The sequence below is a fragment of the Chenopodium quinoa genome, unplaced genomic scaffold (assembly GCF_001683475.1).
Source record: "Chenopodium quinoa cultivar QQ74 unplaced genomic scaffold, ASM168347v1, whole genome shotgun sequence".
NCBI classification, from domain to species: Eukaryota; Viridiplantae; Streptophyta; class Magnoliopsida; order Caryophyllales; family Amaranthaceae; genus Chenopodium; species Chenopodium quinoa.
The window spans coordinates 5,243,130-5,267,128 of record NW_018743574.1 but is presented as its reverse complement, the minus strand read 5'-3'; the positions used below and the strand labels follow the sequence as shown (position 1 = coordinate 5,267,128).

Here is a 23,999-nt window from a genome sequence, read left to right as displayed (position 1 = left end):
GCCCATAAGATAGGAAACAATATTCCTAAAAGATATACCATATATCCTAATGATATATTCTCTAAATAATATCTTAACATAAGATAATACTAAATATATTATTCTCTTAAATGATATCTACGGAAAATATATTACACAATATTTTCCGATATCTCATATCTCTAACACCCTCCCGCAATCGTAACGGCAGTAATACGAACGTTGCGATTGGAAATTCTTCAATTTGTTGAAGCCGAGATGCACACTCTTGTGATGTCTCCTTCAATTTTTTCTTCTTTTTCAATGATGAGAACGTTCATCTTTTCGAACTCATCTGTCATCCATCAAACAGGAACGCCCTTCTTTTCGAACCTGTAAATATAACAATTTTTCGTTTTTCTCGAGCAAAACCGAGCTCCAATCTTTTATTGGTCTTTCAGAGTAAACCACACTCAAATCTCTTGGTCTTTCAGAGTAAACCACGCTCAAATCTTTTATTGGTTTGTCAGAGTAAACCACACTCATATCCAAAGGAGCAAAATCATGCTCGAATCAACTCACAAACCTTGTCTCATGGCACAAAGAGAACCAAATATATCTTGTCTCACGACACAAGAGAGCTGAAAACTTTTTTTTTTTTTCATCTTTGAGAGTCAAAAACACACCAACAACTTTATTTTGATCTCAATGCTTAGAAAAGCCACGCATGATGTAATGTATACATCAAGTCATCAACTCAAACTCTGCACCAACACTAACTTGCACAGCGGAATAAACTAAAAAAAAAACTTGGTAATTTTTGCTAAAGGATCATCCCACCGATGGGTTTAATTTCTAACCCACCGGTAGGGGGGAAATTTTTTATAAACGGTCCCAAGATTTAACCTGCTCTTGATACCATGATAAATTAGAGAGAAGAGAGAATAAATAGCTTGTTTATTATTCATCGATAGGTAGAGTATTTATACAAAACCTACGCCTATAAGATAGGAAACAATATTCCTAAAAGATATACCATATATCCTAATGATATATTCTCTAAATAATATCTTAACATAAGATAATACTAAATATATTATTCTCTTAAATGATATCTACGGAAAATATATTACACAATATTTTCCGATATCTCATATCTCTAACAAATAATCTCTGTCCATTAACCGGCCCTGCTTCTCCAGCTATAACTCCTTTACTAACGCAATCCATCGATACCTACCTTTTACAAACTGTACACTGTAAACCAAGTAATTATAGGTATACAAAACAACAGATTTAAAAAAAAAAAAAAACAAAAGAAGACAGATGACAAGAGTTTTTCCACAGAGAGAAACCTGGAATGAGATGCAGTTCAGAAAAAAAGCAGAAATGACAAAGAGTTTAACAACTGAAGCTTCCTGCTGTAGTCTTCTTTAGCAGTCTACTTAAATTACTAATTAACGTTATTATAGTACTACTTGTATTAAACTATGAAAGTGGACGAACATTTTTTCTTCTGTTCTGATGTTGATTCCTCTTCCACTTGAATGGTACTTTTTCTTAGGGCTTAAAAGTGCCAATGCAAGGATTTTTTTGATTAGAATACTTGGTTACACACATGGCTAAGGTAAAAATAATGTTGAGATCAAGTTATATTAGTACGCATCTCTTGCACTATACCATGTCTAAATCAGAACATTATAACAAAGCCTAAACTGCAACTCTTGGCTTCATTCAGATCAATATCTGACTGTCCCTGGATCATTAAATCGAATAGAATTACAAGTTTGAGTAAACACACCAATTTTATTCGGTTTTTCCCATTGTTTGTATTGAATTTACAAAACTATAATTGTAATTTTCTTCAGTTGTTAAATAGTTTTCAGTAATACTCTGATATTTGCTAATATACTTCACAAAGAATCATTTTTTCCAAGAGCTCACCTGCATTTTCCCTAGAGCGTTCCATACAGTTTCACCACGAATATCCCATAAATTTCCTTACACCGCATATTTAAGTCCCAAAACATAGTAAAACTAAAATAGCAGTATACAGTACATAGTTCTGTAACAACATACAATTAACCAAAGAACTTATGAAGTAAACACATTAATATAGTCAAGCAACCAAATTATAATGGATACATGATGGTATTTCTGACGGAGAGAGAAAGATTGGAGACCTGGAAGGCTGGAACCAGAGGCAGCCATTAGTTGAAGAAACTGAAGGGAAGTGAGGAGGCCAGATGACGAATCTTGCAGCTCAAAGGACATAATACATACACATATTATAATCAAATTGCGATTACATTTCACAATGGTCAGAAGATATACAAATGAGCAGATGCAGCATCAACATCAACACTGTTTTCTGTGCTACTATGAACCAATGAATCAATGAACGTCAGGACTGTTCAATAATGACATGCAAGAGTACCCTTATATTAAGAAAATAGATTTCCAGCATTTTTGGATCTCTTTATTAATATTTCATTCGAGTCATTAAATCCACTCATGTCAAATAACATTGCAACTAATACAGTTTGCAAGTAACAAAACAACAAAACAAGTGGTTGTAACCTAACTATTACTTGATGATTTACATCCTTCGCTCAAAAAAAAAAAAAAAAAAAGTAACAAAACAACAGTAAAATACTGCAAATCTTCCTTGATACAGCAAGTCTCTTCATGAGTTAATAATTAAGTGCCAGAAATTCAAGCAATAGCTAGCTAGCCTGAAGCATCACCTCCACCTGAAGCCGATTCCAGATATTCAGTTTCTCTCAGATGACTCTTATCATTCCATAATTTGATTGACCATTTGTCTCCTTCAGACAACTGAAATATATTTATAGATGTATTCCATAACCTTCCAGCAGTTCCTCCAGGTATAGCTCGCTTGTATAGCTTATCTATGACAGCCCCATGAGTTACAACAACTACTCGTGCTCCTGAGATGTAAAAAATCAGCCAGAAAAAATAAAAGTTACTTCATTGGTTGATTTTTTTTGGCCTTAGATACAAAATTAGTAACTAATTGCTGCTTCCATAAACATTACCTCTGTGTTTTTCAGCAATTCTTTGCATTGAAGATGTGCATCTTCTTATCAACTGATCACGACTTTCACCACCACCCTGCAGATGAAGCTTTACATCTTCAAAATTTATTTTAGGAAATCTTTGATTTCAAATGAGCTTTTGACCCAAATGAATACTGTAATTCTATTCCATAATCACATAGAAGATTAACATATCAAGTCAGCAAAGAGGGGAGAAGGGGACCATTTAGAGTTGTTTAAAAAGAGAGTAGGAGATCATACACACCGGAATTTCTTGATCGTTTCTAGGAGACCTCAATGCTTCAAAGGCTACAGGGTTAATCTTGGGTGATTCTATTATTGTAAGTCCTTGAAGATCCCCTATATGTCTTTCCCGCAGGTCTTTATCCTCAACAACCTGATTTTGAGACCCATGTAGAACTTATGAGCAACTAATTACCATGTATGCGTATCAGATCAGTACACTTCTGATCTAACAAATTTACTAATTCATGCATATTAATTAAAACTGATAGAAAAGGTTTTACACTATACCTGCCACTAGGAAAGTCACTTTAATTTTTTGTTTTTTTTTTACTCATGGTTTATATTTGATCATTCTCACCAAAGTTGTCAATTTGTTTATTTGATAACCACATAATCTTATTTTACTAACTAAGTTTAGCTGAAACATTCTTAATTTTATAAACTGAATAGAACAAAAAATATTTAGTAAATCGGTCAAGAGGGATAAAATTGTATTGTTTTAGTTACAAACCTCAAGCCCACATCTAGATGCTATTGTTTCTGCTGTCTTGAGAGCCCTCTTCAAATCAGATGAATATATAGCGGATATATTTGGATCCCTTGATAGTCTCTCAGCAACCTACAACCAAAAAAAAAAAAAAAAAAAAAGGGATTATATTGATCAAGGACTCAACAAAATGACTTAGACCAGTACAGAATATCATAGCTAACTTACCATGACAGCTTGTCGTCTCCCAACCTCATTTAGATCAGTATCTGTCTGTCCCTGGAGCATTAACAAAGATGTAGAGATACGATTTACAAACACACACCAAAAGAAACAACCTTATAATTGCATATAAATGAAGCAAGAATTCAGCAGTATAATGAGAGTACCATCTAGGCATCTACTGCAGGTTCTTTACAAGAGCAACCTTTGTGCAATGCTATAATTTTCTAGCAAATATTTAACAGACAGGCTCTACTTAAATTATTGAAAAGAATAGAGCTCGCTACATAAACAATATAGCCCAGAAACACCTTGTGATATAAAGACATTGAGGATATGAGCTTATTAGTTGGTTGTGAAAGGAATGTAACACAAAACAGTGGCAAAAAGTTCAAACATTCACATATTGAACAATAATAAAAATACTTTATGGGTTATATCCCAAGTTAGCAGCTCTGGTCCTAGAACAACTAGTATGTATTTTGTCAACTCTCAGGATGAATAGCCTAACCTGCATTTTCCCAAGAGCATTCCATTCTGTTTCACCATGACGAACAACAATAATCTCTGTACAAGATCCATTAACCGGCCCTGCTTCTCCAGCTAGAATTCCTTTATTAAAGCAATCCATTGTCACCTTTTACAAACTGTACACCAACTAATCAAAGAAAAACAAGAACAATAAATTAAAAATAAAAAAACAAAAGAGGAAAGCCGACAAGAATTTTTTCAGAGAGAGACAGACCTGGATGAGATGCGATTCAGATAAAATGAGGAGGATTTGTTTAACAGCTGAAGCTTCCTGCTGTATGTATTATTGGTACATACTACATACATGCTGTCTTCTCGTTGACTCAGGGATATATCATATATTCATATACGTAGTCTTCTTTAGCATTCAGCTTAAAATATTTATTATAGTCCTACTTGTGTAAAACTATGAAAGTGGATGAAGATGTTTTTCGTTTGTTCTGTTTTGCTTTGTTCTTTTTCATTCTCTGATGTTGATTTCCCTTGCGAATTCCACTAAATTCAAAATTCTATAAAATTTCCCACATCATAAAAACATTTACTTTTATTATATGAAAAAAAGTATTTTTTATCAAATGTTACAAACTGAAACTGTACACCAACTCGGAGCACATACAAAATAGCAGGCGTAATTGAAATTTTTTAATTAGAATACCTGGTAACACACATTGCCAAGGTAAAACTAAATCATATCTTGATGAAAATTAGTACGCATTTCTTGCACTATATGATGTCGAAATCAGAGGCTCAGAGCACAAATATTGGATAATTAGCTAGGCAGAAGAAGCATCCCCACCAAAAGCTGATTCGAGAAATTCAGATTGTTTGAGGTGACTGGCATCATTCCATGATTTGATGGACCACATGTCTCCGTCAGACAGCTGAATTATGCCAATTGATGTATTAGAAATTTTTTCTGGATGCTTCCCTTTGGCTGCAGCCCGATTAAATAGTGTTCTTATGGCACCCCCATGACTGACTACAATCACTCGTTGCCCTGCAATGACAACATGCAACCAGAACAAATGCAACATCTATCAATTGTCTGTATTTAAAAACCAAACTATTTTCTGTAATATGTAGCCAATGAATGTATAAATAATGGAATACAGGCAATGTAGATGACCTCTATGGTTTTCACCAATTCTCTGCACCAAAGACGTACAGCGATTATAAAGCTGATCACGACTTTCACCACCACCCTGCACAGACACACAGTGATTTTGAAAAATCATAGAATATTTAGCTTGTATATCAAAAGAGCTATAATTCAAGTTTTGGCAGCCACTCAATGAAGCATGTTACATACTATGAAACTTTCAAAATAATACAATATGTATCGGGCAAGCAATTTGTCATCCCTCGTCTAAAAGATGAACATCAAGATGCTGATTCAAAAGAGACATTTTCAGACAAACCTTAAAAGGGATTAGGAAGAAAAAACAGACTTATGCTGTAGTATCTTTTACATGTATACTAGGGTTTTGCAATATCTGGTAATAAGCAGTTTGAAAAGCGGCATTGTGTACTGATATGAAAGGAGATTTAGTAATTTTGTATCTCAAAATGGTGTTCCATATCAAATGCACCTCCAAAGCGTCTAAAGTAAAAGCAAATACACAAAAGCAGTTGATATGAATAGTAGGTATTAGCTGCACACTCCTTAATATTGAATTGCTAGTCATCATAAACTAATAAAGTGCACTAAACTATCAAATGAAACACACCGGAATTTCTTGATCTGATCTGTGAGACTTAAATGCTTCATAAGCTTTAGGGTTAAGCTTCGCTATGTCTTGATAAACATGTCCTTGCAGATCTCCTACATGCCTTTCCCTCAGGCCTTTCTTTCTTATAACCTGTAGTTCATACATTGCCAAAATTATATAATATACTAGTATAAAGCATTACATTACTTGATATTTGATACCCTTCCTGCATCAAAGATCAAACTACACAATGACAGACATCTAATTATACAAGTAGTGAAACTCAGAGAAGGTTCAACTAACATAAACCTAATTCAAACTTATAAATCTTACACCATAATTAAGTTGAATTAATAGACTCATCAGCTGTCTTCCTCACTAATAATAAAGAAATCCCACATGCCACATCTGTTAAACTTGCGCAGCAAGAAAGCATGCCTAACAGCCTAAGTGCACTGTAAATAAGTTCCCCACATTCTTTCTACATTAAAAGTATGTAAAGTATTAAGGTCAATAACTGACCTCAAGCCCACCACATCTTGATGCTATCGCCTCTGCAGTCACAAGTGCCCTTTTCAGATCAGAAGAATAAATAGCAGATATATTAGGCTCCTTTGATAGTCTCTCAGCAACCTAACATAAATCAGGATTAGGTGAGGCACTTCGGCAAAGCAAGGTACACAACCAGCAAAGATTATCCTCAACTTACTGCAACTGCTTGCTGCCTCCCAATCTCATTCAATTCAACATCCAACTGCCCCTGGTAAAATAGTAATGAAGGAGATAATAGACATAGAAACAGTCATGAAACCGCAAATGCTTCATAATAACAAAAGTCGCAAAATGATTTATGACATGTACCTTTTTTTTTTTTTTTAATGTATATCCCCCATAATAATTTAGCTGAGATGACACTAAAATTATATACGAGCAATACACAGTAACGTCTCTTTTCTCTCATTTTCATTACACGCGCTGTTCTTACACTAAATTGTCGAATTTCTAGTCCTCTATTTACACAATCACTAGCTGTCTGTCTAGCTCAACACGTTTACATAAACTAATTTAGCGAATTTCTTACAATGTTCATTCGTGACAGCAGAGAAGACTATCAGTGATTATTTCATTGACCTAATCATACAAATATCAATGTGTAGAATAAAAATAATACTCCGGATTAGCAATATGTTTGGAGAAGCAGAAGGGGACTTGACGGGATATGAAGGCGAGCAAGAGTGTAATTATTCAATTCCCTTTCAATAAACCAAATCCCTCTGATTTCCTTATAAGATTTGAAATAAAAACACAAGCCTACTAGTACTTTAAAAATATATATGTATATTAATTTTAAAAAAATATTGAAGAAATTGAGTCAAACCTGCATTTTGCCAATAACATTCCAATCAGTTTCGCCATGACGAACCACGATGATCTCCGTACAACAAGGATCAATTGACCCAATTCCATGACTTTCCACGGAATATGAAGACCTACTTGATTATCCCAAACAAAAATTCAATAAAAAAAACTCGGATGATTTGGCTATAAAATAAAAAAGAATTCATTCAAATTTTGTAATTGAATTACTAAAATGGATCGCCCAAGTAAATAAAATTAAGCTTCTTTTCAACAACCAAATACAGAAGTTTCAACTTTAAAGTTTTTCTTCATTTGCTCCATTTCCCTCAAATTATTTTAGTATAACAAGTCAATAAACATTATATAGCTTTAAAAAAAAAAAAAAAAAAAATCCACAATAACATACAATCAACCAAAAGAACATAAACATAGTAACATAGTCAAGAACATGATAGTATCTGGACGTAGACGAAAAGTGAGAGACAGATAAAGAGGAAACCTGGAATCAGAGGCAGCCATTGATTGAGGAGGCCTGATGACAATAGCTAATAATGCCTCTCCTGATTGACTTGGGGATGTTCTTTTGCAGCAGTCAGCTTAGTTTAATATTAACACTAAAATGCTTATTACATCACCACCTAAGCTCCACCTAACTCATTCTCACCTTATTTTTTCTTTTGTCCTGTCTTTTCCCCTCTTTCCTGTGAAGTTCACTGACATTGGATTTACTCCGAATTTTATAACAGAACATTTATCATAAACTAGTTTAGTCTAGCTTACACTGCGACTCATGTCCGTATAAGATTGGATCACAATACGTCATAATTTTATAGACAAGCATCACATTTACCTCTATCTTTTCAGCATAAGAAAGATAAGAGACATTCTGCTGATTGTTATGTGTGTTTGTTATCTTTAAACACTTATTCTAACAGTTTGTAATATTTCTTTGGTTCTGAAAGGGTCCTTACATATATTTATAGATGCCGCTTACTACTTTTGTCGAACTAAAAAGGACATAATACAATACATACTATATAGTATATACCACCCTTGCCTTTTACCAGGCTTTGGTGCAGATTTTCCAATCAAAGAACTTATAATCGCGGTATAATCTAAATCACAAACCATGAGTAAGCAAATCCTAGAAATATTTTTATCCACATCTATGTGATAATCAAATTGCAACCGCATATCGCCAGAAGAAATACAGCTGAGCAGCATCAGTACAGTTTTCTGGGATACTATGAACCTATGAATTAATGAACGTTGTTGTGACTGTTCCAATAATTGACATGCAAGAGTACTCGTAAAGTCGTAATTTAAGTAGATAAATTTCCAGCATTTGGATCTCTTTATTAAAATTTCATTTGAGTCTTAAAGTCCACTCATTGCAACTATTACAGTTTACAATTAGCATAACAACAATAAAGAAGTACAACAATCCTCCTGGATACAGCAAGTCTCATCAAGAGTAAATAGATTGATTGAGTACCAGGAATTAAAGCATAAGCTAGCTAGCTAGCCTGAAGCATCACCTCCACCCGAAGCTGATTCCAGATATTCTGTTTCTTTGAGATGACTTTTGTCATTCCATAATTTGATTGACCAATTGTCTCCTTCAGACAACTGAAATATACTTATTGATGTATTCCATACCCCTCCAGGACGTTCTCCAGGTATAGCTCGCTTATAGAGCTTTCCAGTGATACCCCCATGAGTTACTACCACTACTCGTTCTCCTGAAATGTAGCCAGAAAAAAAAGAAGTTACTTCACCGGTTTTGATTTTACCTCCCATGGCTAGTGGCTGCCCTAGATACATACGAAGTAAGTAACTAACTAACTACAAACAGCTTCCAAAATATTACCTCGATGTTTTTCAGCAATTCTTTGCAATGAGGATGTGCATCTTCTGAACACTTGATCTTTACTTTCGCCACCACCCTGCAAATGATGAAGTACATTCTGAAGTTAACATAACTCCGAGCTCCAAATTTTAGAAAATCTTTAGTTAGAATGTCAAATGATCTTTTGACTCTATTGAATACTGTAATTATATTCTGTAGTGTATAGTCAGAAAAATCAAGTCAGAAAAATAGTCTTTCAGAGTTTCTTAGAAAGAGTTGGGAACCATAAACTACACACCGGAATTTCTTGATCTTTTCTGGAGGACTTCAGTGCTGCAAAGGCGATAGGGTTAACCTTGGATGCTTCGCTATATGCAAGTCCTTGAAGATCCCCGATATGTCTTTCTCGCAGGTCTTTATCTATAACAACCTGATTTGAGACCCACATAAAATTGATGAGCAGCTAATATCCATATATAAGTATCAGATCAGTATACTCTGGTTGAACAAATCAATCTGCATGTTTTAAACTTTTTTAAAATCGTTAAAAGGTTTTAATATACATTCCACTAGATTGGTCACTACAAATCTACAATATTTTGTTTTGTTTTGTGCTTTTTTTTTTTAATTTTATTTTATAAACTCTTGGTTAAAGTAGTATTCGATCATTCTCAACAAAAGTGTCATTTTTGTTATTTAATAACCACAAAATCGTATTGTATGTATTAACTATCTTATGCTGAAACATTCTTAATTTATGAGTTGAATAGTACAAAGAGAAAGAGGGGTATAGGTATATTGCATCTCATCAAATTCAAGCCCTATTATTAGCTCCCCTGGTTATCCCAAAAGAGGGGTATAGTTGCATTAATTTGACTAACAAACCTGAAGCCCACATCTAGATGCTATTGTTTCTGCTGTGTCAAAAGCCCTTTTCAAATCAGATGAATATATAGCAGATATATTAGGCTCCCTTGATAGTTTCTCAGCAACCTACGACAAAAAAGCAGGATATATTTAAGAACCTCACAAGATAACCTAAATCAGTGCAGAATGTCATAACTTACTATGATGGCTTGTTGTCTCCCAACCTCGTTTAGATCAATGTCCGTCTGTCCCTGGAGCATTAGCAAAAGAAGTAGAATTTCGAGTAATAAACAGAAATCAGTTGCATATGCATGAAGCAAAAATTCAGCAGTATAATGAGAGTACCGTCTAGGCATCTTCTGTTTAAAGGTGCAAAGTTTGTGCAATGCTAGAAATTTCTAGTGAGCATTTATCAGCCAAATTCTACTTATATTATTGAAAAGAATAGGATACTAATGTACTTTACGAGCTTGCTAGAAAATCAAGATAGGCAACAATCATAGACCTATGTGAATATGTAGAATAGCTTGAATTTTGAAACAGAGAATACCAATGAAAACTGGAAAAGGAAATTATCAAGGTAAATCAAGTCTATATATCTAAGACAAATGACTTATACTTCGTATTAGTTCATTGTCTTCTTCTTAGGCTATGTTTTTGCCTAATAACTCTTGAACTCATCTGATATGAGCTATATGAGCTTATTAGTCTATATCCATACATTTTATTTTTGTTATGAAAGGAACTTGTTTTCTCTTTAGTAAACCCAATACTTGTTTTAAAGGGAAAAAATAGGGCATTATTTTCATCTAATTAAACTATTGTATCACTCACTAAAACTCTTTTATTCAGTGTATAATGTGTTTTGCAGTTCCTCTCGCTTGTCAGTCATCACAAAGTTAAAATATTGTATCAACTCGCCCCATGAATAGAACTATCAGTCTAACCTGCATTTTGCTAAGAGCATTCCATTCTGTTTCACCATGACGAACAATGATAATCTCTGTACAGGATCCATCAACTAGCCCTGCTTCTCCAGCTATATCACCATTCTTAACGCTTTCCATTGACAATCTTTACAAACTGTACACCTAAATGGAATAACAACAAAATAAAATTAAAAAACAGAAGAAAGATGACGTTTTCAGAGGTAGAGAGAGAGAGAGAAACCTGGACTGAGATGCGTTTCAGAAGAAAGCAAAGAAATTAAGAAGCTTTGTTAAACAGCTGAAGCTTCCTACTGTATTATTGGTCCATATATGCCATCTTCCCGTTGACTCATTGATGTACGTAGTCTTCTTGAGCAGTCAACTTAAGCTAAAGTGCTTGCTTTATTATAATACGTAGTACGGAGTACTTACTAGTATAAAACTATGAATGTGGACGAACATATTTCTCTTTTATTCTGTTTTGCTTTGTCCTGTCTCTCTGATGTTGATTTCTCTCGTGAATTCCACTCAATATGGACCTTCTTCGAAAATTCCATATAATTTCAACATCAGAAATACATTTTTTATTTATTTATTTATGTATACAAGTATATAAGAACAGTTTATAATAAAAGTACTCCGTATTTAACAGGGTATACAGAGTCACTAAGATACTGTAAAATTAACAATCAGCTATCAAAGAGGGTTTTTACAGCAATATACAGTTCACGGTCTCCAACTCAGAGCACATACAATATAGCTGCATTGTCTCTTTAGCAGGCCTAATTCAAATTTCCCGGTTAGAATACTTGGTTACACAAATGGCCAGGGTAAAAAACTACATGTCGTAAGCAAATGATGTGAAAATTAATACGCAAATCTTGCACTACATCATGTCTAAATCAGAGCACAAATATTGGCTAGCCTGAAGAAGCATCCCCACCAAAAGCTGATTCGAGAAATTCTGTTTGCTTGAGGTGACTGGCATCATTCCATGATTTGATGGACCACAAATCCCCATCATACAGCTGAATTATGCCAACTGATGTATTAGATATTTTCCCTGGATGTTGTCCTTTGGCTGCAGCCCGGTTAAACAGTGATCTTATGGCACCCCCATGACTGACTACAATTACTCGTTGCCCTGCAATGACATGCAACCAGAGCAAATGCAACATCAATTGTCTGAATTTCAGAAGATGCAACTGAAAACAGCTTCCTGCAAACTAATTTATGTAATATGTAGCCAATGAATGTATAAATAATGGAAAGAGGCAAGAGTAGATGACCTCTATGGTTTTCACCAATTTTCTGAACCAAAGACGTACAACGATTATAAAGCTGATCACGACTTTCACCACCACCCTGCACTCAGTGATGTTGAACAATCATATAATCTTTAGTTCGTATTTCAATAGAGCTATAAATTCAAAGTTTTGGCTGACACTCCATGAAGCATGCCGCTGTAAAACTTTGAAAATTATGAGATATATGAGGCAAGCAATTTCACAAGCAGCATTTTGTACTAATATGTCTGTTGCTATGCAACAGTATAGACTCTTACGAGATTCCATCAAATGCCAGTCCAGATTGTGGGGCCACGTACATTCGTATCAATATCAATCACATGAAAATGGTGAAAGAAGCAAGAGAGGCCATACTAGTACAATCCTACTATATTTAAATCAGTAGCATTTCATTTGCCAACTGAGTGACAAGGCAATTAGAATGAGGGAAGGGGCCTTATTCAACTTATTCACTCTCATTCCTGATCTGGATGAATGCCATCCAAATCTGGTTATATGATGGGTGAAATTCGGAATTCACTTGCCAGTGAGTGATTTGTCAGTATGAATCAAATGACATAGTTGTACAAGAAGTGAATGTGTTTTCTCAACTACAAGGACATAATAGAGATGAAGATGTGTTTTCTCAACTACAAGGACATAATAGAGATGAAGATGTGTTTTCTTTAACCAACATTCTGCAATCCAATGACACAATCTAATATCAAGTATCCCACTCAACTAAGCCCTGATCTCAAAATTGACAACATCGTGCAACATACTTAACTATAAGATTCAATTTATATTCCTTGTGTTAGGGTACTAAGCTTCTAAAATGCAAAAAGGAGATTGAGCACTTTTGCATTCTAAATATGGTGTTCTATATCGAGTGGACCTCCAAAGCGTCAAAAAGTAGAAGCAAATGAGGTATTGCATGCAACACAAAGCAATTGATCATGGTAGTCATAATAGAGTGCACTAAAACATCTAACAAGCATAGAGTCCGTACTCACCGGAATTTCTTGATCAGATCTATGAGACTTAAATGCTTCATAAGCTTTAGTGCTAAGCTTCGCTAAGTCTTGATAAACATGTCCTTGCAGATCTCCTAAATGCCTTTCCCGCAGGTCTTTGTCTCTAATAACCTGTAATTCATACATCGCCAAAATTAAATAAAAAGATGAAGCATTAAATTACATTATACCCTTCATGTTCAAAGATGAATCTACAGAATGACAGACACCTAAATATATACAAGTAGTGAAGCTCAGAGAAGGTTCACTAAAGTTTAGAGTCCATAAAGATCTGTATGTATACAGCCTTTCTAAGAAAAACTTTTCCAAAGAGCCTCAACATCTACATGTAAGATAGAACTAAGAAGGTTTAAAGTAGATTAACCGTAGATTCTTAAGAAATTTGCATGGTTATTTTCTTCCAATACTTACCAAAAAAATTCACACATCTAATAATTACAAAAGTTTTCTTAAATATAGCCAGGATCACTGTATCAAAATATATAAAAGCAAACACTTCTACAATGCGTTTCCTCCTCTTCAGCTGAAAACCTTATCTGAACTTATAATCAGTTGTGAATTAAACTTGGTAGCAGTTAATAATAAAGAAATCCTACATCTTTGAATTTGCACTGATAAAAACCATGCCCAGTGCACCGTAAATATTCTACATTAATAGTAGTTTGAAGTATCTTTAGCAAAGTAACTGACCTCAAGTCCACCACCACATCTTGATGCTATTGCCTCTGCAGTCTCAAGAGCCCTCTTCAGATCAGACGAATATATAGCAGATATATTAGGCTCCCTTGATAGTCTCTCAGCAACCTAACAGAAATCAGGATTAGGCGAGGCACTTTGGCAAAGCAAGGTACACAACCAGACAATATCATCCTCAACTTACTGCAACCGCTTGCTGCCTCCCAATCTCATTCAATTCAACATCCAACTGACCCTGATGAAAGAGGAATGAAAGAGAAAATAGACATAGAAACAGTCATGTACCGCATAAACTTAGCAAATAGTTCGTAGTACAAAAGTACTGCTTGAATCTAACTATCTAAGTCTCGTTGGGTAAAAGTGAACAAGTCTGCATCACACCATAAGACAGGTACCTTTTTTCTTTATCTCACTAAATTCTGTTGGCATGACACTTGAATCAAATACGAGTTATATACAATAGTGTTTCTTATCTCTGATTTGCATAGAATGTTAGTCCTATTCCAACAACGCTTTCCTAAAATTCTACTACCATAACCTGTTCTTTAACGAATTTATCCAATTTCTAGTCCATTTACACGATCACTAGCTGTCTAGCTCAACCCATATACATAATCTAATTTGAAATTAATGTATTCATTTGTTATTGCAGAGAATAACATCAGCATATATAATGAAAATTACAGCAATGTAGCTGGATAAAAAGAATTGACGGGATACAAAGGCGAGCAAGAGTAATCAATCAATTCCTTTTTCAATAAATAACCTTGCAACTTCCTCAAAAGATGGTAAAGTAAAAACACAAGCCTACTATTGCTTCAACGTTTTCTATCCAAACACAGAAAAGAAAAATAATGAAGAAATAGATAAAAATCAACCTGCATTTTGCCAATAGCATTCCAATCAGTTTCGCCATGACGAACCACGATGATCTCCGTACAACTAGGATCAATTGACCCAATTCCATCACTTTCCACTGAAACTGAAACCCTAATTGATTATCACAAACAACAATCCATCAAAAATTTCGGAGTATCCGACGAATAAATTAAGAAGAAGTCATTCAAATTTTGCAATCGAATTAACAAACTCAAACAAATCAACAACAATCAGAAAAACGTAAAGCAAAAAAGTGAGAAACCTGGAATGAGATTCGGACATTGTGATACGACTGCAGCTTGTGATTTTGCGGAGATTATTGTTGTTAACGTCAATGCTGCTGAAGAATATAGATTGAAAGGGGTTTTGCTTAAAAAATAATTGAGAAATATTCGTATTTGATTTTGTGGTTAAGAATTTGATAGAGGGAAAACAGGAATATTCAACAGGAGGGAGAGGGACTGAGGGAGTTAAACTAAGCAACCACATACTAAACCATCATTTTCGTTTCCATAAACTTCCACATATACTGTATTAGAGTTGGGCACGGATAACTCTAGTGGTTAGAGCTCCCCTTCCGATTCCAGGTGATTTTAATGTCGATTCTCATCACTCTAAACACCAAAAAAAAAAAGAATCGGGCACGGTCGTTCAAGCAAAACTCAAATGCATGTGCTGAGCTTGTGAATAGGCTCATGTATTCTGGTCTGTGTGTTGTACTATGTCACTGACTACCTTATTACTCCTTATGACCATATGTGCTCAGAGTCACCGAAGACTTGTGACTTTGTGATGGGCTTGGCGCAAATTAAACAATTTTCATGTCGTATCTAACCAGTCCCTTAACCTGTTGATACAAAGTACTCCAAATAGCGTTTGGTACAGAGTATACGAAATGAAAGAGGCATGCCGCATGCTTAAGTGCAACATTTACAACAACTGTGACTTTTATACTCTGGCAGATTAATCAATTGAAAATCAAGTATGGAGTACATACTATCATGAATTACAGAAATAATTAGAATAATGTTGCAGACAATGTGATAATTAAAAAAAAAAGTTAAGGATAAAACAGGAATGTAAGGAGAATAAAACATGTAAATGAATTGAGCAAATCATAACTATAAAGGGAAGATAGTTCCATTTCAGATGGTTTAGGTTGCTAAAATGTACATCAAAAGTTGGTACATATATTCTAAACTTTGCAAATTTTTCCTATTTTACCACCTATACAAAATTTAAGATATCAAGCCCATCATCTATGCTCATCCAATCAAGTGAAAAATCTTCCCTTCATGAAAACCTGAAATGTAACACAAACGATATCAGTTGGATGACAGATTGATCACTTTAAGGATTTGAATTAAGCAATTTAGTTTTCCAAGACCATCATCAAAATCTTGCAGGCAAGAACATGATATATAGACAATATAGTACTCCATATATTATACATCAGGGCTCGGATTTACCATTCTACTAGTCCTGGAGCAAAAGAAAGCAAGGTGGGCTACTTAAACTTCTCACATACCACTCAGCATCCCTGAATTTCACATGAACATTCTAGTGTAGGTTTTCTTCTCTTTACTGTGTCGATCAGCAATCTGAAAGCACATACAGATCAAAAGGTTAGCTCGAGCTAACAGTATAGGCCGTTTTACACTACTCTTGGTCTGACCTAACAGAATGCATGTTTTGGAAAGTTTAGATTACCTTCTTTTTCGTGGCAGTAAGTTCTCTCTTTATGCCACCTACAAACAATTTAAAGTTAAGAGGCGTTTACCATTTCAAGCATCCAAAATATAAAATTAATAGATGATATATTGGAATTACTGAATGATACATGAATGACGAAACTAACCATCATTCGGTTCAAGTTCCAAAGCCTTCTCGTAGCATTCAGCTGCTGAATCTATGTCACCAAGAGCAATAAATGCCTGCATTCGAAATGGTATTAAATTGTAATATTTCATGTGCATGATTCGGAATGATGCTTGTGGTTCATGTGGACAAGAAGGGTATATGCTGGTAACCAAACAAAAAAGAAATAAAAATCACTGACCTGACCCCTTCGGAAGTGAGCCTTCACATTTTCTTCTTCGTCGCGAAGTGCAAAGTCAGTATCCCACAAGGCTCCTTCTATATCTTCCATCTTCAACTTACAGGCCTAAGCAAGAGTAACAGACAGGAACATGTTAAAGCTTGAAAACCATCTCATAATCAACTAATTGATGAACCTATAAATATTTAGCACCGATGTAGTGTTTAAGAAACCGAAAACGAAGCATTTCAGAAAGGTATTAGTAATACTTATTCTTCAAAGCCCCATAGCGTTCAGCCGAATTGCACCCACATCAATTAGGAAAACTGATTAAGAATCTTACCGCAGTATTAGTGTATAACTGAGATCTCATTTTCCTCAAAGATAAACTCTTTTCTGTGTACAGAAAAAAAAAAAAAAAAAAAAAAAAAACATTAGATCAGCACAGGTCAAAGAACTCTAGAAGAATAGAGTATTGACATAATGATGTTGACAAACAAAAAGATCACCTCCATCTAACGATTCCATGTCCCAGCACATATCCAAATACCGCATAGCTTTTAGATATTTTCGAATAGCCATCTTATAGTCTTGCTTCTGCATGTGCAAAAACATTTGATTATTCTTTAGGATACCTATCAATGATATGCAAATTGCAATTTGATACACCCTCTGCATAACTCAGCAAGAATTTCAGTGTATTTCAAGTTTAATGATCCCATTTCTTGGACAAAATTATTATTTGCCTATCAATGTGCAAATAATTACAGGACCAATTTTGGTCCCAGTAATATATTTTTGTCAAATACCTTAAACCTCTCATTGCCAAAAACCTTGATGCAATCTGCTGCAGTAACCCACCAAGTGAAATCATCTGATTTGGAATCAAGGTCAGATGGCCAGTCAGGGTAAGTGTCCCCATCTTTGAAAAAGTTGATAATGCCATAATCTTCCCCCTCGGGAATCTCTCCACAATCCTCGATGACAATATCAAGCAACGGCCCATTATCAGGATCAACATCAACATGCTCGATTGAACGTATAACACCCAAACCTTTGATCACTCTTCCAAACACAACATGCTTACCGTTATACTGATGAGTTTGAGTAGTAGTAATAAAGAATTGAGATCCATTTGTATTAGGCCCAACGTTAACCATGGACAGCATTCCTTTCCTTTCATGCCTCAGCTCAAAATTTTCATCTTCAAACGTTGAACCATAGATGGACTCTCCACCACTCTCGCCCCCAGATATGTCTCCACCTTGAATAAGTGCTCCTTTCACAATACGATGGAAAGGTATACCCTGCCAGTTTTTCAAATTTGAACCATTAGAATAAGGATATACTAGTATTGTTTTAAAAAAAAAAACATAACTCATAAAACACCCACATGGCCCGCACGCCTTCAAGGGGACACATATATTTCTGATGCTACTACACTGATAACTTTCATCTTCACTTTCAGTTCCACAACAACTATTGCTTAAAACAGCCACATTTCGCATTGCAAAATCTTGTGATGGTAATGCAAAAGCTCTGCCTTATATTTTATTCAATTCCAAAGAAGTGAAGTTACTAGCAAATTGATAAGTTAGCAAACAGCATTCAGGTTTAGTCAAAGCTCATTACAATAACAAAATCAGGTTAATCAAACACAATTGCTACTTTACTAGTAGATACAGAGTACTAAAATTCATTAAAATGTAGACATTGGTACTGTTGTGAATGTTGAATTCAACAATTACTTCTTATCCTCAATAATAAAAAGTTTCAACAATAAGCTCAACTCATAAACATTCAATTTCAATTCTTCCAATGAACCTGTAAGCCGAAAATCAAAATTGAATAATAAGGGATTGCACCCTTCAATTCAAGAGACTGCTAAGCTATTAAAATTAATATGAGATACAATATGTATGTTAATGAAGTGATCAGACAGTTTATGCAACCAAGATGCAATCTTTAAATTAAATTCAATACCCCAGAACAAAAACGCAACAAATTAAACTATCAGAAACCCAAAATCCAAAACATAACATTCAACAAATCAAATGTAATTGACACATAAACAAACTCAAAACCAAGATTCAATCTTTACATTACACACATAAAAACCAAAACCCATACTGAAAATCCAATCAAACAACAAATATAATCCACAAAACAAAACAAAATATCAAATGAAATTGAGACTTTAAAGACAAACAAATGCAATCTTTGCACAAAACACATAAACCCACATCATACATTCCACCAGAAAAAAAAAATTTAAAATCATAAAAATTAAACCTTGAAGTGAAGAGGACGGCCAGAAATAGGGGAAATACCCAATTCACCAGTACAAAGAGCCCTAAAATTTTCAGCAGTTTTAGGAACTACATTATTGTACAACTCCACAACAATCCTTCCTTCAAGTTCTCCTCCAATACTAATATCCAAGAAACATTTTGGTCTTCCCTCCATTCTTGATTTTTTTTTTCTCTGCAAATAATTTTTGCTTCCTAAAACCCTAGAAACTGAGATTTTTTAAGGTTAAATAAACTATGAAAATCTTATTTATTTAAAAAAAAAAAAAAAAACAAAAAAACAAAAATACTCGTATTTAAAGCTGCACTGCTCTTATTAATTTTGGATATAAATTGGAAGGGCTTTTTTTGTTGTCTTCATTGACTCATTGTTAAATGATGATCTTTTCAAATCAGAAAATTATAAAAAGAATTCTGTTTACTTCAGATCGTGTGGTCCCCACTAAAACTACCGTGCTCTCTCTACCGTCGATTTCATGGTGCGGGACCCTGTAACTTCCACTGAATTTCGAGGATAGAAGAGATACAGTCGGATCATTTACTCTTTCTTTTTAAAAAAAAAAAAAAAAAAAAAAAAAAAACTCAATAACTTTTCCTTTTTCTTTTCTCTTTTGTAAAGGGTGTCCTTTTCTTTTTTATTTTTTGGGTTCGGTAATTTAGGACTGAATTGCTGACACTTCGATTGTACCCTTGTACTCTAATAACACAACATAATTAGCTGAAATCATGCAAGTTTTATGCAGGAAATACGTAGTAATATGGAGTAGTGGTTATAGTGAGAAGCTATACAAGAAGGGTACTGTACTTGTATCAAGATTTCATTGATTTAAAGAGTTTTTGTAGGCCCTAAGAAAATACAGAGTATTACATCAAGAAGATATTGCTTAAATTAGTAATCTGCATATGTTACACCGTATCATAATCAGGTTTTGTCACGGTTTAATAAGTTAATAGTCCTACTTATATGGTATCCAGGGGCGGACCCACCTTTAGTCATAGTGGGTCCGGTGACACAGTATTTTTTTTAAAAAATAAAATATCAAAGAGACCCCTTATTATAGATAGGGGGTCTCGTTGATGCTGCTAGTGGTAACAACAAACAATATCAAAGAGACCACTTATTAAGATAGAAGATCTCTTTGATGCTGCTATTGCTACAAAAGACTTTGTGTGTTTTTTTTATATTAAAGAGACCTGTTATTTATATAAGAGGTCTCTTTGATGCTGCTGCATTTCACAATTTTTTTGCGTTACTTTCTTTTTCATTAAAGAGACCAGTTATATTTAATAACTGGTCTTTTAAGTTATCTCACTTTTTTTTGTATAATTTTTTTCCCCTTTTTATATCTTATGTACAACCAATTTTAATATTTCCCCATAAAGCTTATCAATTAACTAAAAAATCATAAAGTTAATTTTAATTCAATATAATAATTTTATTGTACCATTGGTTTATAACATGTTATTTGTAGTATTTTCGACTTGTAAAATTGAATTCTTAAGTACTGTATTTGGTTGTGATATGAATTTTTGTGTCCTATTTTTGGATTGAAATCAATTTGGTATATGTATATATACATATATATGTATGTATATATATAAGTTTTGGATTGAAATTAATTATGAACAAGACATGGAAAAAAAAATTGTACTTTCACAAATGATCAATAATTGATGGTGACACACTATCTCGGAAATCCTGGATCCGCCACTGATGGTATCACTATAGTCACTATACCTTTATGACTTTTTGAGGTACTCATAACAAAATTATAAATGAAATGTGTGCATGTTGATTTTGTTGATGTAGTCAGATCAAATTGACTACACATTGGACCTAGCCTGTGAATTTTATAGATTTTTTGGAGCATCTTCATTGGCCAATGCCCATTAATTGTCTTCAATTGATGATATCAAATTAACAGCAAATACTTTTTGCATTGTGATAAAAGATAGCATTTGATCCTATTATCCTAATAAGACCACTTTCACTAATGAGCTAATGGCTTAACCTTTCAGTAAGGCTCACAAAGACAAACGTGGCATTCATTGACAAGTATTTCAATAAGTACTTCGCATACAATACCTCTGTTTCACAATGCATTTACGTAGTACATGTTTTGTTTTACTAGTGGTCATAATCTTTACTTTAAACGTTGACTTACTTGACTAGTATTTGTAATTTATACGTAAAGCAAATATGTTTTTAAATAAGTAATATCTTGTATTTTTGGAATGTTAACTTTTTACAAACACGATTATCCAATTTTTATATTATCAAACATGAAAAGGTAGAATGCTTAAAATTTTCAAAAACGAAGACAATACATACTCCTTACATCTAATTTCTTAAATAAAGAAATAGTGAAAGCTTCACAAAATCACACCAGGACACATTTCAAATACTTAAATAACTTAATAAGTGAAATTTATGATAAGTTATAGGCTTGGTCCAACCTTTAGCGATATCGAGATTATTTAGGGCCTGTTCTGATTTTCTTAACTGAACTTATTAGAGCTAAATTAATTGGAGCTGAATTGAACTAATAAGCTGTCTATGAGAGAAGGAAGTTAGTAACTTAACTAAAATATACTGAAGTAAACTAAACTAAATTTAAGCTGAAGAGAACATGATTTTAGCCTTTCGTTCATAAGGTTATGTCAATTCGAAAAGACTTTATACAAGGAATTGCCACTCTAAAATTCATGTCAAAAAGAGAGAGAACAAAGGAATGATTAGATGTATATTGAAAGCTTAAAGTCTTATACGTACTCATCAATTACATGTCTCATACATCCTCCCACTATTCTCTGTCCCTGCATTTTATTTTATTTTTTTGAGGAAAAGTTGATTAGCTTAGGTGTATGGAGATAACAATGATATCAAACGTATTATCAATACTACAATAAGTGTATTAAAAGGCATTTCAAACAAAATATATGTGTCATATACTCATATGGCACTCTCATCCATACGTTTTCATTACATGTCAGATTTCATCAATTTATAATACGTACAAAAAAGTTATACAAGTACATGATAGTCAAAACATGCAACCTTTAATTGTTAAACCTAATTTTTAACCACTCCTGTATGATATATTTTTAATTTAAAATATTAATATGTAGCGAATGCCAATATGAATAACAAATTTTATTTTTGAGAAAGTTACGTATAATAAATTTAATTAAAAAAACAAGTCATAAATTAAAACGTAAGATTTTAATGTCAACCCCATGAAATGACCCGACGCATTACCTGAGCCCAAAACCCAAATTAGAGAATAGAGATATCAAATTATCAATTCGGGTGTTCTGATCGGGTATGATGAGGTCAGATCAAATCGAATTAAGTTTTAAAGTTCAATCATAGTACTAAATTACTGCGTTCACGTAAGTTGAAATCTGAATCGTATATTTTTGGACTCGGGGGTGCTTGTGATTTTGAAACCTCAAGCCCAAATACAAGTTACGAGTATTTTATTAAGGTAAGCAATCAAATTGTCACACCAAGTATCTCCTAGTTTGTTAAATACCATATCAAGTGTTTTCCAAAAAAAAAAAAAATACGGAGTACCATATCAAGTCATTATCAGTCCAATCACACCCTTAAATTACGAGATTTTGTTTCGTTGACCTAACCCTTTGACGTAAAATAATAATGTAACTTTATGATTTTCATCCTCTACTTTCCAAACCAAATTCTTTAATATACTCCGAATTAAAATACATTAATTTCTTTGTCCAAAAATTCATAAATAATAAATACACCATAACCAATCAATAAATTTTTTCCAAGGACTCAACAAACATTAGACGAGTAAATTATAATTTAATCACTTGATAATTCTAAATTAATTCGAGAAATTATGAAAACTAGACTACTAATACTCCATAGTAGATTATTAAAAATTGTTTCAACAATGGGTCAATTACACAAGTTAATACTCAATAATCTCCATTTTTTCGACTAATAACAATAATAATTTATTTATAATAAAAAAAAATTCTTACATTGAACTATGAAAAATTAACAACAAAAATCAGAATCGCAGCACAGGAAGTCCAGCAGGCCTTGAAAACAATCGTAGAAGCAAGAACAACTGTATATTCCCCACAATATAAAAACAAAAACAAAGTTAAAATCATAAAAATCAAATCTTTAAATTTTATTAACAAAATTTTTAAAAAATAAATAAGTAAATAATGAAATTACCATTGATCGACAACTTTCTCTTCAGGATCATCAGTGCTTAGATAATCCTTGGTTGAAAGTTCAACTTGTTGATTTGTGGGTGCTTCCATCTTTTTCTCTCTCAAAACTTGGTGTAAATTAGAGTTATTACACAATCTTACCTTGTTTTGAAAAGGAATTGAAACTAGTGGTTATGAATGGGTGATTTCTTTGTGGATTCACGTGGGTTCTATATTTATACCACCCTTGTGTTGTGTGTTGACTAACTAGTTAGTAACTAGGACAATTATTCTTGTGGGACGTAAGTACGTAACTCCTATATACAAGTAGTCCATTTGGCATGTGA

General features: G+C 33.7%; 5 protein-coding genes across 8 annotated transcripts; all 5 read right to left on the bottom strand.

The window, feature by feature from the left end:
• Nucleotides 1–2,402: 2,402 nt before the first annotated feature.
• Nucleotides 2,403–4,936, bottom strand: LOC110682270 (phosphoglycerate mutase-like protein 4). Its single transcript, XM_021858571.1, has 7 exons — nt 4,718–4,936; nt 4,484–4,630; nt 3,979–4,029; nt 3,775–3,882; nt 3,283–3,414; nt 3,018–3,093; nt 2,403–2,909 (listed from the first exon to the last, which is right to left on the bottom strand). The coding sequence occupies exons 2-7, from the start codon at nt 4,601–4,603 to the stop codon at nt 2,689–2,691; spliced, it is 708 nt and encodes a 235-aa protein (XP_021714263.1). The 5' UTR covers nt 4,604–4,630; nt 4,718–4,936; the 3' UTR covers nt 2,403–2,688.
• Nucleotides 4,937–5,029: 93 nt separating this feature from the next.
• LOC110682267 (phosphoglycerate mutase-like protein 4) lies at nt 5,030–8,303 on the bottom strand. Of its 2 annotated transcripts, none has more exons than XM_021858565.1 (7): nt 8,071–8,303; nt 7,591–7,702; nt 6,922–6,972; nt 6,735–6,845; nt 6,231–6,362; nt 5,630–5,705; nt 5,030–5,500 (listed from the first exon to the last, which is right to left on the bottom strand). In XM_021858565.1, exons 1-7 carry the CDS (start codon nt 8,088–8,090, stop codon nt 5,277–5,279), a joined length of 726 nt encoding a protein of 241 aa, XP_021714257.1. In that variant the 5' UTR covers nt 8,091–8,303; the 3' UTR covers nt 5,030–5,276. The 2 variants fall into 2 exon arrangements, with proteins under 2 accessions (XP_021714257.1, XP_021714255.1); XM_021858563.1 differs by having other exon boundaries at nt 7,591–7,705; nt 8,071–8,302.
• Nucleotides 8,304–8,896: 593 nt separating this feature from the next.
• On the bottom strand, nt 8,897–11,610 carry LOC110682269 (phosphoglycerate mutase-like protein 4). The gene is made up of 7 exons (XM_021858570.1): nt 11,458–11,610; nt 11,235–11,378; nt 10,488–10,538; nt 10,306–10,413; nt 9,719–9,850; nt 9,442–9,517; nt 8,897–9,313 (listed from the first exon to the last, which is right to left on the bottom strand). The coding sequence occupies exons 2-7, from the start codon at nt 11,352–11,354 to the stop codon at nt 9,093–9,095; spliced, it is 708 nt and encodes a 235-aa protein (XP_021714262.1). The 5' UTR covers nt 11,355–11,378; nt 11,458–11,610; the 3' UTR covers nt 8,897–9,092.
• A 300-nt stretch (nt 11,611–11,910) lies between these two features.
• On the bottom strand, nt 11,911–15,777 carry LOC110682266 (phosphoglycerate mutase-like protein 4). 2 transcript variants are annotated; one of them, XM_021858561.1, is made up of 7 exons: nt 15,374–15,777; nt 15,111–15,222; nt 14,417–14,467; nt 14,227–14,340; nt 13,516–13,647; nt 12,506–12,581; nt 11,911–12,360 (listed from the first exon to the last, which is right to left on the bottom strand). In XM_021858561.1, exons 1-7 carry the CDS (start codon nt 15,598–15,600, stop codon nt 12,137–12,139), a joined length of 936 nt encoding a protein of 311 aa, XP_021714253.1. In that variant the 5' UTR covers nt 15,601–15,777; the 3' UTR covers nt 11,911–12,136. The 2 variants fall into 2 exon arrangements, with proteins under 2 accessions (XP_021714253.1, XP_021714254.1); XM_021858562.1 differs by having other exon boundaries at nt 15,392–15,772.
• Nucleotides 15,778–16,192: 415 nt separating this feature from the next.
• LOC110682265 (peptidyl-prolyl cis-trans isomerase CYP40-like) lies at nt 16,193–19,910 on the bottom strand. Of its 2 annotated transcripts, none has more exons than XR_002503394.1 (9): nt 19,442–19,909; nt 17,959–18,456; nt 17,659–17,746; nt 17,493–17,545; nt 17,171–17,275; nt 16,970–17,045; nt 16,822–16,859; nt 16,581–16,712; nt 16,193–16,414 (listed from the first exon to the last, which is right to left on the bottom strand). XR_002503394.1 is itself a non-coding variant. In XM_021858560.1 (9 exons), the coding sequence occupies exons 1-8, from the start codon at nt 19,613–19,615 to the stop codon at nt 16,659–16,661; spliced, it is 1,086 nt and encodes a 361-aa protein (XP_021714252.1). In that variant the 5' UTR covers nt 19,616–19,910; the 3' UTR covers nt 16,193–16,414; nt 16,640–16,658. The 2 variants fall into 2 exon arrangements, 1 of the variants encoding a protein (XP_021714252.1); XM_021858560.1 differs by having other exon boundaries at nt 16,640–16,712; nt 19,442–19,910.
• Between the last annotated feature and the right edge of the window lie 4,089 nt (nt 19,911–23,999).

Bases quoted from the DNA above. Each gene is read 5' to 3' on its own strand.
- LOC110682270 (XM_021858571.1), bottom strand. From the start codon at position 4,603: ATGGATTGCTTTAATAAAGGAATTCTAGCTGGAGAAGCAGGGCCGGTT. The intron at 3,415-3,774 runs GTTTGTAACTAA...TCTCAAAATCAG, and splicing joins CATCTAGATGTGGGCTTGAG to GTTGTTGAGGATAAAGACCT. The intron at 3,094-3,282 runs GTGTGTATGATC...CTTCATCTGCAG, and splicing joins GAAACGATCAAGAAATTCCG to GGTGGTGGTGAAAGTCGTGA.
- LOC110682267 (XM_021858563.1), bottom strand. From the start codon at position 8,090: ATGGCTGCCTCTGATTCCAG. The intron at 6,846-6,921 runs GTAAGTTGAGGA...GATTTATGTTAG, and splicing joins GGAGGCAGCAAGCAGTTGCA to GTTGCTGAGAGACTATCAAA. The intron at 5,501-5,629 runs GTCATCTACATT...TTGTCATTGCAG, and splicing joins AATTGGTGAAAACCATAGAG to GGCAACGAGTGATTGTAGTC.
- LOC110682269 (XM_021858570.1), bottom strand. From the start codon at position 11,354: ATGGAAAGCGTTAAGAATGGTGATATAGCTGGAGAAGCAGGGCTAGTT. The intron at 9,851-10,305 runs GTTTGTTAGTCA...GTCTCAAATCAG, and splicing joins CATCTAGATGTGGGCTTCAG to GTTGTTATAGATAAAGACCT. The intron at 9,314-9,441 runs GTAATATTTTGG...GCTACATTTCAG, and splicing joins AATTGCTGAAAAACATCGAG to GAGAACGAGTAGTGGTAGTA.
- LOC110682266 (XM_021858561.1), bottom strand. From the start codon at position 15,600: ATGTGGTTGCTTAGTTTAACTCCCTCAGTCCCTCTCCCTCCTGTTGAA. The intron at 15,223-15,373 runs GTTTCTCACTTT...ATAATCAATTAG, and splicing joins ATGTCCGAATCTCATTCCAG to GGTTTCAGTTTCAGTGGAAA. The intron at 12,361-12,505 runs GTCATCTACTCT...ATGTCATTGCAG, and splicing joins AATTGGTGAAAACCATAGAG to GGCAACGAGTAATTGTAGTC.
- LOC110682265 (XM_021858560.1), bottom strand. From the start codon at position 19,615: ATGGAGGGAAGACCAAAATGTTTCTTGGATATTAGTATTGGAGGAGAA. The intron at 17,276-17,492 runs GTAAGATTCTTA...ACTCTTGCTTAG, and splicing joins AGTTATACACTAATACTGCG to GCCTGTAAGTTGAAGATGGA. The intron at 16,713-16,821 runs GTAATCTAAACT...ATGTGCTTTCAG, and splicing joins TTACTGCCACGAAAAAGAAG to ATTGCTGATCGACACAGTAA.